The sequence below is a fragment of the Martes martes genome, assembly GCF_963455335.1.
Source record: "Martes martes genome assembly, chromosome: 1".
Classification (NCBI taxonomy): domain Eukaryota; kingdom Metazoa; phylum Chordata; class Mammalia; order Carnivora; family Mustelidae; genus Martes; species Martes martes.
Window position 1 is genome coordinate 18,301,359 of NC_137888.1, and position 16,213 is coordinate 18,317,571.

The 16,213-nt window shown below is 39.2% G+C and overlaps 1 protein-coding gene across 2 annotated transcripts in view; it reads right to left on the reverse strand.

The window, feature by feature from the left end:
• JAM2 (junctional adhesion molecule 2) overlaps positions 1-16,213 on the reverse strand; it is a 62,520-nt gene that overhangs the window by 10,876 nt on the left and 35,431 nt on the right. For both annotated transcript variants that reach the window (XM_080809907.1, XM_080809908.1), the window contains exons 2-6: positions 15,522-15,587; positions 8,812-8,919; positions 4,685-4,837; positions 2,887-3,089; positions 823-922 (exon numbers count right to left, since the gene is read on the reverse strand). In XM_080809907.1, the coding sequence (XP_080666033.1) occupies positions 823-922; positions 2,887-3,089; positions 4,685-4,837; positions 8,812-8,919; positions 15,522-15,587 (630 nt within the window). The remainder of the gene's footprint in view (positions 1-822; positions 923-2,886; positions 3,090-4,684; positions 4,838-8,811; positions 8,920-15,521; positions 15,588-16,213) is intronic.

Below are 16,213 nucleotides of genomic sequence, written 5' to 3' on the forward strand. Positions count from 1 at the left end.
CATGTTTGCTCTGAAACTCATATAATCTGAAAAGATTCCCGAATACTAATTTTATTGTACTAATTTTACTGACTTCTAAGAAGCTTATTTTGTGAAATACATGGTGGCTATGTTTTAGAGCAAATAGAGGTTCATAACTACATTCAACATGTCTTTTTTGAGAGCCCGCTCTGGGATAAGTAAAGCATTGTATTTTAGGGGATTGAAAAAATTATCCACCACTAAGATGGCCAACTCCTGACAGTGCTCACAATATGCCAGCGGTATTCTAACCCTTCCAAATATCGATTATTTTTTTCTTTTTGTTAGATAAGATCTACTCCCAATGTGGGACTTGAACTCACAACTCCGAAATCAACAGTCACATACTCTACCGATTGAACCATATAACCCAATGGAGACAGCGTATTATTACCTCTACTTTGGGGAGACTGAGGTTAAATAATTCACCCAAGAATACGTAGCTAGTAAGTGACAGAGCTGGAAACTGAACTCCCCAATCCTTGACCCTGAGCAATTTACAAGACTCTCAGCTTTTGTTTGAAAGAAGACCGCCCGGACAAGAATATTTTTTTAAAAAATGATTTGAAAAATCCAAAAACTTGAAGAGTAGAGTGCTAAATATTCTTGGCTTGTTTGGGAGATGGACTAAGAACAGCATGTTTGCTTTTTGCAACACATTATGTCAAGCTAATTTTAAACACTCCCTCTGGTTATTCTTCTAGCCAGTCAGGCACAATCCCACCCCTGGCTCCTTCCCATCCCCAGGTTCACGTGTGCTCTGACTGCAGACCATTGTTCTTCCCAGTACCGCATGCTTACCTACTTGCATCCGTTTCCCCGGACACCTGCGATGTCCAACAGAATTACGGGCTTCACAGGAGTACTCTCCACTGTCTAGTTTTGAAACAGTGTTAAACTGCTATTTGTGGAAGGAAAATAAATATATATTTTAAGCCATGAATCTGTAAGAAGACTCCTCAAGTAACCATGTCTCTTGAATTTTAGCATGAAGTTGGTCTTTCCTTTGTCATGAGTTAGGACTTGATGTCTTTACTGTGAATTCAAAACTCGGCCATGCCTTCAGGGGGTAAGTAGCTGGGCCTCCTGTTTATTTTGACAGAGAAAGTCTTAAAGATATATGGGGAAGTGTCTTTGCTTTGTGATACCGTGGAAGTGGTATGGTTAGGGAGGCAATGGGCATTTTTTAAAGTTTACAGCACATGGTAGTTTAAAGTTTGGTGGTATTTCTAATTCCCAGGAAACACCATTTGTAAAGAAAGGCCTCCTTGGCCTGGAAGGCCTAAGGCAGTTTCCTCAGCTGCAAGTGAGTTCACTACAGCAGCAAATAATGAGCACTTCCTCTAAAGGGCCAGCGCTACTCCCAGGGAGTAGCATAGGGTCGAGGAAAATCTTAATCAGTGTAGTTTATAGGATTACAAATTCTATCAGTTGTGGCATCTTTGAAAATTCTGGAAGGATAATGCTCTAACCTTTGCTCCTTCTACTCTCTGCCAAAAACAAGTGAAAGGTAAGACTTCGGTATAATAGGTTTTATAACTGTTAGTGGATTGATCCCCTTGGTGAATTTCTGGAGGGGAGGGGAGGGAAGGGAAGAGGAAGGAAGAAAGGAAGGAAGAAAGGAAGGGAGAAAGGAAGGGAGAAAAGGAGGGAGAAAGGGAGGAAGGAAGGAAGGGAAGATGGATGGATGGATGACAAGAAGGAAGAGAAGGGAGGGAGGAAGTTAGGAGAGAGTCAGGGAGGGAGGGAACACAGTAGGTCCTGAACACCTTAAAGGATGCTTCCAGAACCAGCACGGAGGGTGAGAAGGATGCCCAGAAGCATGCTTTCGGTGCCTTTTGTCACACGCTCAATACCGCCGTGGTCACCGTTGACCACAACCATGATAGTCATGAGTCTCTAAGGAGCACCTCCTCATTGTCTTGGATCCTCATGCAATACATGCTCCTAAAAGCAGCCAGGTTTTTGATCTACGAATCCCTTTTTCTCTCTTACTTGTCATTCTCCACTACTTACATCCCCCTTCTTCTTGTATACTTCAACGTGATGGGACAGAAAGTTTCCCCTTGTGTGTGTCACTTTATGAAATCCTCTCTCATTGTGCCAAAAGCCAGCTATAAAAATACTCACCAGCAGTGCAAGGGCAAGGGTAAGTCATTAACGATAAGTTAGACTAAAACCGTAAATGACCTACTAGCACATAACTGGTAATTAAAAGGAGGTCATTGTCATTCATACACTGGAGTCTTCGTTGCCTATTTCTCAGGAAAGAGCCCACCCTTGTTCTGACCTGGTGCATCCCTTTGACATCATAAGATATTTCAAGGGTTGAGGCTAAGTGGGGAAAGTGAACCTGTATCAAACTTGCCTTGGGGCTTTTATCACCTGCTCTGAGAAAAAATAAATTTGAAAAGTAAATATAGCAACGTGTGACGGCAGTTTTTCTGCCCAAGTTCTCAGTGTAAAATCTGTCGGACCTGCTGACTGAGCCTGCTGGTGCTGCGAGGGCGGGACCGTGGTCTTCCTCAAGGAACCATGCCCATTGATACGCTTTATTATTTAGCCACTTTATTAAATATGCTTTATTATTTACCAGAGGACCTACTTTTTTAATGTTATTATGTACTAGTAGAGTGAAAGAATGAAACTTTCAAAATTTGTTAAAATTATTATTATTAGTTCTCTATATAGTCTGCCCATCTCTGGTAGTGCCTTTTCCATCACTTCCCCGGGCGTGCACCGCCATCTTTCCCATTGCCGCTTAAGCAATGGTATCAGCCCTCTGTTCTCCATCAGTTTAGTTCTAATAATTTTTCCTCTCCAAATACAAGACAGCTATGAGGCCAATGCTTGAAATGACCTTACCAGAGTTCCAGATTTTGTATTCACTGTGTAGGAGCTGTTGGTGCTTTGGGAGCCAAGTTTTGGATTCTCTGACAAAGGGATGCCATCTTTAAACCATGTGTACTCAGGGGCGGGATTCCCTTCTTTGTCTTGACATCGAAGCTCTACCACAGTTCCACTCAGAGCAGAACTGGGTACCTCACAGGTTGGAACTGCTGGAGCCACTAAAGGAGGGAAGTCGGATGGCACTGGTTATTTATAAGTTAAACAAGGATTTTAACTGCCCGGTCAAGATGGGCTTATTAGACACCTGTGAGAGAAACTGGCTACTTGCTCAAGAGATCCATTTCCTTTCTTCACGGGCACACAGCCAGACCACATTTGCCAGCATGAGTTCAATGGCATGTGGGAAAAGTCATATATGCCGTTTCCAGGCCTGACCCATAAACACGAATCTAGGTACTACTTTGAAGAGATTTGGGAGATGTAATTAAGGTCCCAAATCTATTGTCTTTTAAGATAAGGAGATTACATAGATGGGTCTGACCTAATCCCCTGGCCCCTTGAAAAGTTGTTTTCTCTGGGTGGTCACAGACGGGAAAGTCAGAGATTCAGAGCACAGGAAGGACTCAACATGCTTCTGTTGGGCTGTAGATGGAGAGGGCTGTGTGGTAGGCAATATGGTGCCCCCAGGAGCAGAGTGTGACCCCCAGCTCACAGCCAGCATGGAACTCAGTCTTCAGCTGTACAGACAGCCAAAGGATCTGAAATCTGCCAACAATGAGAGCTACTTTTCCCCAGAACCTCCAGACCAGAACTCAGCCCACTGACTCCCTGATTTCAGTCTTACAATACTTTGGGCAGCAAGCCCTGCCTTGCCGAGCTGGGCTTCTGATCTACACAACTGTGAGCCAATACATGGGTGGTGTTTTAAGTTGCTAGGTTTGGATCATCTGTTATGTAGCAAGAGAAGACTAATACACTGGTGGAATCTCCTACAAGGTTTTCTGAGGTGAATTTCTGCTCTACTAGTGCATCACTAGTATTTTAGAAAGACCCTGGGCTATATAGAAAAAGGAAGAGGAACCATTTTAGTCTCTATGATCAGCCGTCTATACTAACATCTATGGAGAAGAAAAGAAGATGTTCCTCCACCAATCGTCATCATGAGATGTTAATATCTATCAGTGTTTCTCATAGTAGCTAAATATATTGGCCTTGGAGTTTGTGCCACCAAGATCCAAATCCTGGTCCTGACAGTTATTAGCTGTGTAGACTTGGGAAAATCATTTAGCTTCTATTTGCTCATCTATAAAAATGAAGTTGTCAGTGAAAAATTAAGTAAAATTACGTATGTTAAAGAGCCTAACATACACTAGTTGCACAATAAATGCTAATTTCCCTTCTTTACTAAATAACTTCTTCCTCTCCTCTCCCCTCTTCTCTTCTCTTCTCTTCTACCAAATAACTTCTAATACTTTACCTGCCCTACTTTTTTGTTTTATTGCTCTTCTGTCACCTCAGGTGTTAGGATTTTATATGGTAAGAGATAGACCACATATACTGAAAGGTATTGAAAAATAAGTTCTTCAGGGAAATGCTCCATGTACAAGATAAGCTCATTAAGATTTACCTTAATCTGAAATGAAAAGAGATTTTGTTAGAACAAATTTGTAAGAGTAAAATTTCAGCAGCGAATGAGGTGAAAAGGGGCTATAGCCAAGATTTTACAGGGAAGGTGGTGCTGCTGATTTCTAGAACCTTCCGGATGGGAAAGAGCGTGGGGAACAGTAATCCCACAGATACAAGCACATCTCACCTAGGACTTCTAGAGTGACGGTATCTTCTTCCAGGTTCTGGCCTTGCTCAGATGGGGCGCTAACTTCACAGCGATATTTCCCAGCATCGGTTCTTGTAACATTTTTGATCCGTATACTGAAATCTATCATCTCGGCTCGATCTTTAAAATCACCTTTTAGAAAAAGAAGACAATGATGTTAATAAGAATGCAAATAACTTTCTACATACTACCTTCCTCAAGTCACTTCATTCAGTGACCAAAGGATTTATTTTCCTATTAGTAAACTCAGTTTAAAAACTCAAAAAGGACTCTTAAGTATAGGAAACAAACAGAGGGTTGCTGGAGGGGAGGTGGGTGGGGGGATGGGATAACTGGGTGACAGGCATTAAGGAGCGCACGTGATGTGATGAGCTTTGGGTGTTATATAAGACTGATGAATTATTGACCTCTACATCTGAAACTAATAACGTGCTATATGTTGGCTAATTGAATTTAAATAAAAAAATAAAAACTCAAAACACTGTATGCAAATGTGACTATTTTCAAATTTCCTTTTTTTTAGAATGACATATAGTTCACAAAAGAATATGCAGTTCAGTATTCTCATATTTTAGAGGATTCAATTCTCATTCCTGCCTCAGGCCCTTTCTAATATGCTTATACAAACATTCCCACCTTCAGAAGACACTGCAGACTCTAGTTCAATTACCTAGAACAGTAAATTTACATGCAGTGGCCCACATCAGACTGCCACAAAGACAAGGTGAAGGGGTCTTAAAAACACTCTTTTGATTAGTTTTTTGGTGCAGAATGAAGATAGTGTTTTGTATAACATTCAAGTGCTAGACTGGCAATGGTAGAAAATTCAAACAAAGACATCCCTGAGGACCGCAGCAGTCCTATCTTGACAGATGAGAACAAGGAGGTAAATTCTTTATGGACTTTGAATGTTTGTTCACATGTTTAATTCTTTAAAATTAAAGTAATGCATAGCATTCTAAAATAATAGCATGCTTCTTACCCTTGTTAAATTATATTCCCAACTTTTAAAATGTTTATAATGGAAAATTTCAAGTGCACAAAAAATTACGGAGTATTCTAAAATAAATCTCATCGCCCAGTGACAACAGTAATCCATACATAGCCTTCCTATTCTGTCTCCACCTCTAAAACACTGAATTATTTGGAGGCAAATCCCAGACATCATAGCATTTTATCCATTATTATAAATGGATATAAAAGCTCATTATATATCCAACAAGAAAAATAGCAAGTGGAAAGAAATGTACAACAAAGAATTAAAATAAAGGATTCTTAACAGTAGTTGTATTTACCTTCCCCACCATAAGTCTAAGTCTTAACTCCATAGGCTTCTCAGTGATGGCCTAGGTTTCTAGATGGTGATGTGGAAATAGGGTAAAATTATTACCACCGAGCAGTGACCCTCCATCTCACTTCCACATCAGCTCTTCTCTCAAGACTCTCAAAAGTCTAATCTACTGGGCCAGCAAAGAGCAGTCCATTTTACATCTTTCAGGGCTGAGCTGAGATATGAAGGGTCCACGGTCTCCATGGAGTTCACCTTCTTCTGTTCCCTGTTCTGTTTTCATGGTGATTGTGTTCTAGGTTTCAGTCATTGTTGGTTTCATCTCACACTTAAGAACACTTTCTCTTTCACCATACACAAAAAAAAACCTCAAAATGTATTAAAGGTCTAAATATGAGACCTGAAACCATAAAAATCCTTGAAGAGAGCAGAGGTTCTCTCTGACATTGGCCGTAACAAGTTTTCTAGATAAGTCTTTTTTTTTTTTTTCCAATGCTCCAAGATTCATTGTTTTTGCACCACATCCAGTGCTCCATACAATACATGTCCTCCTTAATACCCGTCACCAGGCTCACCCATCCCCCCATTCCCCTCTCCTCTAAAACCTTGTTTGTTTCTCAAAGTCCACAGTCTCTCATGGTTCATCTCCCCCTCCGATTTCCCCCAATTCACTTTTCTTTTCCTTCCCATAATGTCCTCCATGTTATTCCTTATGCTTCACAAGTAAGTGAAACCATATGATAATTGACTCTCTGTTACTTCACTCAGCATAATATTCTCCAGTCCCATTCATGTTGATATAAATTTGGGTATTCACCCTTTCTGATGGAGGCATAATATTCCGTAGTATATATGGACCACATCTTCTTTATCCATTCGTCTGTTGAAGGGCATCTTAGCTCTTCCCACAGCTTGTGATTGTGGCCATTGCTGCTATGAACATTGGGGTACATATGTCCCTTCTTTTCATTATATCTGTATCTTTGGGGTAAATACCCAGTAGTGCAATTTCAGGGTCATAGGGAAGCTCTATTTTTAATTTTTTGAGGAATCTTCACACTGTTTTCCAAAGCGGCTGCACAAACTTGCATTCCCAACAACAGTGTAAGAGGGTTCCCCTTTCTCCACATCCTCTCCAACATTTGTTGTTCCTGTCTTGTTAATCTTTGCCATTCTAACTTATGTAAGGTGGTATCTCAATGTGGTTTTGATTTAAATTTCCCTGATGGCTAATGATGATGAACATTTCTTTATGTGTCTGCTAGCCATTTGTATGTCTTCATTGGAGAAGTGTCTCCAATGTCTTCTGCCCATTTTTTGATGTGATTATCTGTTTTGTGTGTGTTGAGTTTGAAGAGTTCTTTATAGATCTTGGATATCAGCCCTTTGTCTGTAGTGTCATTTGCGAATATCTTCTCCCATTCTGTGCATTGCTTCTTTGTTTTGTTGACTGTTTCCTTTGCTGTGCAGAAGCTTTTGATCTTGATGAAGTCCCAAAGGTTCATTTTCACTTTTGTTTCCGTTGCCTTTGGAGACATGTCTTGAATAGATAGGTCTTCTGAGGCAAGGGAAATAAAAGCAAAAATAAACTACTGGGACTATACCAAAATAAAAAGTTTCTGCACAGTCAGGAAACAATCAAAACTAAAAGACAACCTATGGAATGCAAGAAGATATTTGCAAATGATACATCTGATAAACGGTTAGTATTCAAAATATATAAAGAACTGAATCAATTCAATACCCAAAAAATAAGTAGTCCAATTAAAAAATGGGCAGAAGACATGAACAGACATTTCTCCAAAGAAGACAGACAAATGTCCAATAGACACATGAAAAGATGTTCAACGTCACTCATCATGAGGAAAATACAAATCAAAACTACAGTGCGATATCATCTCACACCTGTCAGAATGGCTAACATCAAAAACACAAGAAACAACAGGTACTAGTGAGGATGAAGAGAAAAAAGAACCCTTGTGCACTGTGGGAATGCAAACTGGTGCAGCTACTATGGAAAACTGTATGGCATTTCCTCAAAAAATTAAAAAACAGAACTATCTATAATCCAGGAATTGCACAACTGGGTACTTACCTAAAAGATATAAAAACACTAATTCAAAGAGATACATGCACCCCTATGTTTATTGCAGCATTATTTACAATAGCTAAATTATGAGAGCAGCCCAGTGTCCCTTGGTAGATGAATGGCTAAAGAAGATGTGGTAGATCTATATATAATGGAACGTTACTCAGCTATAGAAAGTATGAAATTTTGCCATTTGCAACAACATGGATAGAGCTAGAGGGTATTATAGTAAGCAAAATAAGTCAGAGAAAGAAAAATACCATATGATCTCATTCATATGTGGAATTTAAGAAACAAAACAAGTGAGCAAAGGAGAAAAGAGAGAGAGAGAGAGAGAGAAAGAAACCAGGAAGTAGACTCTTAATATAGACAACAAACTGATGGTTACCAGAGGGAAGATGGGTAGGGGAATGGGGGATACAGGGGATGGGGATTAAGAGTATACTTATCATGATGAAAATAAAATAAAACAAAACAAAGAAAAAGATTTAAAAAATAAATTAAATATAAAATAAAATAAAATATTAAAAAATTAATTAAATTAAATTAAAGAAATTAAATAAATTTAAAAAATTTTATTTTAAAAAATAAAACAAAACAAAATAAAATGATTTAAAAACCCCATATTCTCAATAATTAGTTCTGTCCTGTTCTCATCTGTAAACTAAAGAACTCAGGCTATACTTGGTGTTCTCCTGTTCTCACCTCATCAAGTCTATAGCTTCCTACCTTGAAGAGCCTGTTGGTAGTAGACAAAGGAGACGCTCCGGCCCAGTTTCTTCCACTCTAATCTGGAGGAAATGGTCTTCTTTGGGTATTTACAGGCTAAAATAACCTCTAGGAACAAAAACAAAAATACTTGTTTTCTAATTGTCCCTATGAATTTGTATTTTACTTAAGTAAATTTTTAAATAATGTTAAGGTATTCTTTTATAATTTCATTCATTCATTCATTCATTCACTTATTCATTCATTCATAAATTACTTCAATGGGCACCATGATGGCTTAGCCCCCTATGAACCAAAAGCATTAGAGCTCTTCTCCATAACAACTGCATGACACTAGGCTACTGACCGTAGTTCGTGAGCCTCAGTTACCACCTGTGAAATAAGATAGTATGTCACAGAGTTGTAGTGAGTCTTCAAATACAGTAATACATGCAGAGTGCACATGCCTGGACATGGTAAGTAATTGAAAAATGGCAGTTATGATCAATTATTTATCATTTATCTTACTATTCCCAGCCTCAGTCGTCAGGGAGTTTATAGCCTAAGAGAAGAGACAAATAAGATAATGTAATTTTATTCCCTTGTGATAAGTGCCATGAGTGCCATGGAGGTAAACAGAGAAAGGCACTCGGTGCAGCCTGTGGGATCCACAAACATTCCATCAACATGCTGTGTCCTCACTCAGACCCATTCTTTGATAATCCTTTCTGTGGATATATTGATACAAACCTGATATGATCTTCTATTAAATCACGAATTTCTATTTCTTATCTCTATCCAGATAAATTTTGAGAAGATTTAATCTTGGCATCACATTTAACTGCCTCACTATAACTCATTTAAGTCACTTTATTGCAGGAAATTTACCATACTTACGTCATTAAAAATTCCTGGAACCTCCGAAGGAACCCCTCTTTTAACTGTCCAAATCAGATGACTAGCCATGGTGGGGGTGGGGGTGGGCGGGGGAGCCCAGCACTTACCTACCAGCTGCTTTGAGTTGACAAAAGGAAACCTCTGGTTGTAAATATTTTTCAAAGTACATTTCAGTCACGCTCCCTAGAGTGTCACCTTCATAGTTCTGAGACTTTTTTTCCTCACGGTGCATACAGTTTGACCCCAAAAGCACACAGCTTTGACTAGAGGAGAAATTATGTTCAAATCTTTTCCATACCTCTGGTTTTGATGTAGCAGATTTAACGCCATTAAAAAAAATTCAGGATATTACATGATATGGTAGATTAGAGAGCAATACTTGTATTATCCCAGGTTTTATTAATATACACATAGATATGGACAAAAAGCTTATAGAAATGTGTATGAAAATATGAACCCAGTGATGATTTCTATGTGATAAAATTATGGTGTTCCTTTTTGTTATATGTGGTTCCTAATTTTCCTTAGTTCCATACATATTGCTAGAAATAGAGAAACAGAATACAAGGTAATGGAAAACAGAAAATAGGACAGAGAAAAGAAAGACAAGAGAAAGAAAAATACCCACAGAATTGTTTTCAAGGGTGCCTAAAGTTTTTAGAGCAGGTTTTACATGACAAAGAGACATCGTTTTACAGACATGTTTACGATTATGCTACAAAGACAAATGTGTGCTGAGGGACTTGTCTGAGGAAACACGGTTCTGTTCTGTTGATTAAGGAGAATGGGTGGTGACTTTCCGGAGTCTTGAGTTTGAGATAGGTTTCCTTCCCGTATTTTGTTGAGTTTCCAACAATTAAACACACACCCACACTCATTTTTAGCCCACACGCTCAAGTCCTAGGAATAAATTTGTATTTCAGTCACATTGTTTCATATATTTAACTACATACACAGACACACACACACACACATACACACACAGACAAACACACGCATGGCCTTTTTCACCAAGAAGATTTGACTTTTGTCCTCATTGCTCTCTGGAAAACCTCTGCACAAATTATATTCAAAAACAAAACCAATGGTTTTCCTAAATGCAATGACACTGCTCCCGCCTCACTCACAACGACCATGGAAGATGTGAAGCGATGGTATAGGTCATCCTCAGACTTGAGTACGTGTGTCCAGCATTGTTCCTGAGCTGTATCAGTGAACAAGACAAAGATCCCCGTTCTTTCAGCTCTCACACTTTGCAGGGGGAGTCAGGCACACAAGAAATATCATAGGGGCGCCTGGGTGGCTCAGTGAGTTAAGTCTCTGCCTTCGGCTCAGGTCATGATCTCAGGGTTCTGGGATTGAGTCCCACATTGGGCTCTTCCCTCTCTCTCTCTGCCTGCCTCTCTGCCTACTGGTGATCTCTCTCTGTCTGTCAAATAAATAAATAAAATCTTAAAAAAAAACAACAACAACTGTTTAAAAGAAATATCATAAAGTGAATTAAATGCTACATCAGGAGGTAATGAGTGCTCTACTCCACTCCGCTTTGTAGAACAGGAGTGTTAGTGTACAATTACAAAACACCTGAGTGGTCAGAGTTCAACTCATTTAGAGAGTGACCCATCTGACTAAAGACTGAAAAAAAGAAATTAGGATTCCTTAGAATGTGAGAACACATTTCCTAGAATTCGAAGTTGGAATTCACCATCTTGCTTGGGACACTCCAAGCAAGACCATAGTCAGTGCCCCGATCCGAAGGTGCCAACACTGTGACCCCCCATAACTGGGGGTCAGAAAGTCAGCTGGAATCATGGGGTCAACATCTGAGGATAAAGAACCAGATGAACTGAGAAGCTAACTACCATGGACTCGCCTCTCTATTTTCAGTTAAAATGCATGACCAGTATAATCTTGTATGCAGCCCTTAGGATTATTACCATAAGGTAGTAGTTTAAGGCATGGCCTTTTGGAGTCAGACCTCCGCCATACACTATGTGTGTGCTGTTGGGGAAATTACTGTTTTTGAACATTATACTCACATTTGTTTGTTTGTTTGTTTGCTTTTAAAGATTTTATTTATTTTGATAGAGATAGAGGGAAAGAGAGAGAGAGCATGAACAGGGTGAGGGGCAGGGGAGAAGCAGACTCTCCGCTGAGCAAGGAGCCCAATGAGGGGGGCTCAATCCCAGGACGCCAGGATCATGACCTGAGCCGAACGAGGTCAAATGCTTAACCGACTGAGCCACCCAGGCATCCCTATACTCAGATTTGTAAAAAGAAAGAAAGTAACAGTACTCATCTCATGAAGCTGTTGTGAAGTTAAGTGAGGGAATACATTATTGATACACTTGGGTGTCTGTGGTACTTCCTACATAGCGTGTTCCATCAATGGTTATTATTGTTTTCACCCCTGACAAACTTCTTTTAGTTGTAGTTGTAAGTACGCCATGACATGATAGAAATCCTCGCTTTCTACAACCCAAATTTACCTAAGAATCACTTAAATTTGAGCTAAAACCTGTACCTTTGAGACAGCAGGATAGGATACAGACATAAATCCTATTTTCCCAAAACAAGGCATACTAAAGCATAAAAATGCATCAAGTTTTTTGTTAAGATGATCATTTCATTTCCAAAAATATGTTTCCTTCGGGTCAAGGAAAGATGATTCTTTTGTTTAGAAAAAGCATATAAGCAATAATATTTTCATGTAGCAAAACAGTCATTTTAGGAATCATATCGCTAGAAATCACTGTGAATTTTAATTTTTCTAGGATTCTGTACTGCTAATTATCTTCTGATTTTATTCTCTGTGCTCAAGTTAAAAATCATGAAAATCTTATGTAATGCAAAAATAGAATTGCTACAACCAACACAGCTCTGAAAAATTACCAAGAAATTACTTCTGTGAAGAAAAGCATGCTATTAAACTGATTCATAGCTCACAGTGTTGGACATTCTGCATAGAGGCTGCTCATATAATTTATAAGCCTAGCAAAGCTGCTCTCACTTCGGTCTCATTCTGTTCTTGGCACCACTATGGGAAATGATACAAAACAGCAGTACTGCAAAGAAGGAATTAATTCATGATTTGTTGACATCAGAGAGACAAGAGACAAAAAAAAAAAAAAATGAAATGAATGAGGTGGAACATACCTACACATATACACAAATCACAAGATATTTTACACTTTAACTAAAATCAAGCCACTGCATGAAATATGCTACAACTAAAAATGTGGAAGAAGATAGAAATTTATTTTTGCTTTAAGGAGAGCCAAGTTGGAACAACTGGGGTACATATAAAATAGAATCAGAAAATACATCTTTTTCTTTAAAAATTTTTTTTATTCTATTTGAGAGAGAGAAAGAGACAGAGACAGAGAGCATGTGAGTGGGGGAAGGGGCAGAGGGAGAGAAGCAGACTCCCGCTGAGGGCAGAGTCCTCCTCCCCCGCACTCCCCCAATGTGGGGCTTTATCTCAGGAACCTGAAATCCTGACCTGAGCTGAAATCCAGAGTCGGATGCTCAACTGACTGAGCCACCCAGGTGCCCCTATAATTCTTAATTAAAAAGAGCAGAAGGGAAACAAACAAACAAAAAATAAAAATAGGGCACCTGGATGGCTCAATGGGTTAAGCCTCTGCCTTCGGCTCAGGTCATGATCTCAGGGTCCTGGGATCGAGTCCTGCATCGGGGTCTCTGCTCAGTGGGGAGACTGCTTCCGCCTCTCTCTGTACCTGCCTCTCTGCCTACTTGTGATGTCTCTCTGTGTGTCAAATAAATAAATAAAATCTTTAAAAAAATAAATAAAAATAAAAAATACTTATTCAGGAGTAAGACAAACATTTGGCTGCAATAAATTAAAGAAGGATTTTTTTATATTAAAAAAGAAACACTCATTAGAAAATAATGTAAATGGCACACGATTTTAGTTTGGAGTGATGGAAATTTTTGGAACTAGACAGAGGTGGTAGTTACACAACATTGTAAATGTACTAAATGCCACTGAACCATTCACTTGAATGTGCTGGTTTTATGTTATGTGAATTTCACTTCACTACTTTTTTTTTTTTAAGTAATGTAAGACTGTAGAGTATAATTTTGGCATCCTAACTGAGATAATATGCCATAGGACCTGGGTGGTTGGGGGGGCAGGTAGGGATGTCCATTCATGGTACCAGTTGGGCCCAACAGTGAGAACCTTCAGGAAAGTACAGAGTAGGACAATTAACTTCTTTTGTCCTTACAGAATCCTGGTCCGTCTTTCCCTCTCACTGTGTGGTCCTTCTCTTGGCCTTTCTGGTCTCCTTTTCAACACCATGTCCGGCCCTGTCTATCCTCTCTACAAGTGCTTCATAGCCCTACATCACTCCCAATCATTAATTTGTTCTTCCCACGTCTCTACACTTAAAACTAATTCATGATAAAGAGTGAGTATTTTTGAGCTTTATCATGCAATAGATTAGGACTTCATTAATTGAAATAGTTGTTCCAGTAATTTGTTATCAAGTGATGTGTTACTTGTGAATGGCAGGCTGATTCTTATTGTAGCATATTTTTACTGAAGAAGCACATGTAACGCTGTGGGCTGGGCACTATTATAAGTACTAGTTAAATACTAATTTACTTAGTTCCTTCCTACCCACAGTTCTCTTCTTTAATCTTTGTCTCTTTCCTTCAAACCTATGTCTCCCTACTCCAGGAACCTAAGACGTGCCTGAAGACAAGAGCTCAGACACATTTGAAACTTGTTTCTTTTTTTTTTTTTCTTTTGAAACTTGTTTCTTAAATGTTTACAATCTCCGGCTCAAACGAGCATCACACTTAGGATATGATAAATCTTCTGGTTGCCTAGTATTACTGTGTTCTGGGTAAAAGAGATTTCATAACAGTAGTAGGTGGTCAATATTTGAAGCAAACTTATAAAAGCCCTTATAAAGTTTTCCTTGGGTACTAGAGGCTTTAATTTTTTTTAAATTGTGGTTAAATACACATATCTTAACATTTACCATCTTAACACTTTTCAACTTTTTACCATCTTCATGATTTTTAATAATTCAGTAGTGTTACGTATATTCACATTGTTACGCAACCAATCTCTAGAACTTTTTCATCTTGCAGAAGTGAAATATTATACCCATTAAACACCAACCCCCTACTGTAAATATATTTAAGAAGTTAAATACATAACAAGATGGCACCCCAAAATAGGCTATATTAATGTCATCTTAAAAACATGAAGTAGAGGGGTGCCTGGGTGGCTCAGTCAGTTAAGTGTCTGCCTTCAGCTCAGGGCATGATCCCAGGGTCCTGGGATCGAGCCCTGCATGGGGCTCCTTTCTCAGCAGGGAGCCTGTTTCTCCCTCTCCCACTCCCCTGTTGTGTTCCCTCTCTCTATCTATCTCTGTCAAATAAATAAATAAAATCTTAAAAATAAAAACAAGAAACAGACTCTTTACCCACCTCCCAAAAAACCCAAAAAACATGAAGTAGAGTGGAGTTTGCAGCATTAATTTCCATTTATCATATCCAGCTGGCTGGAAACTTTGCAGGACCTCCATTTACCAGTTTCACAAATTAGATCTGCTTTGCTGCAGATAATATACGCAATTAGAGGCCTTCTTTGTACATCGGGTCTTTCATCGCATGTCCAAAATTTCCACGGAGGCGGTGGGAGAAAGTTCTCAAGTGGAAACAGCACAGAGCAGCATTTCGGAAGGAAGAATTAGTGTGAGGGAAGGCAGACAGTCCAACAAATAGATAACATCACACATGTCATACTTGTGAGTCATTTGAACAACACAGTCCGTGAGAAGCATAAGTTACTCTACCTTGATATTCTATTGCTGTGACCACTTGATGGTCTTTTGGGACAGAGAATCCATAGGCCTTATGATCTGAAAGATTAAAACAGATAGGATGATTAAAATAGCACCGAAGACCACTTGCAAATGTTTGAATGGAATGCAACATTAAGGAAAACTGGCCTAAGGTTCGCTGGCTGTTTCACACATGCATAACCCATAAGTTTTAAAGTATCAAAATAAGAAAAACCAAGTCAAACCATCTATGTCTCTTCCATTTTCTGTATTGTGGTTTTCTGCCCTCCTTTCCCAAAGCAAAACCCATGGATCTGTCAGGGCCCCAGGACAGACAACACAATCTGACAAGCCTGACTGTGAAAGGCTTTTTTTTTTTTTTTAAAGATATATTTATTTATCTTAGAGAAAGTATGAGCAGAGGGAGGGGCAGAGGGAGAGGCAGAGAAGCAGACTCCCTGCTGAGCGCAGAGCCTGAGTCTGGGCTAGATACCAGGACCCCGAGATCATGACCTGAGCTGAAACCAAGAGTCCGATGATGTTCAATGGACTGAGCCCCTCAGGAGCCCCAAGCCTGATTATTAAACAAGCGGCTTTGTCCTTAATTTAACCCAGTATGCTCTAGTGCTTAAGGTATTGCCCCTTTAAGATAAAGGCTAATTATTTAAGGGTTTAAGTTGCTTTACAAACTTATCCCTGATTAC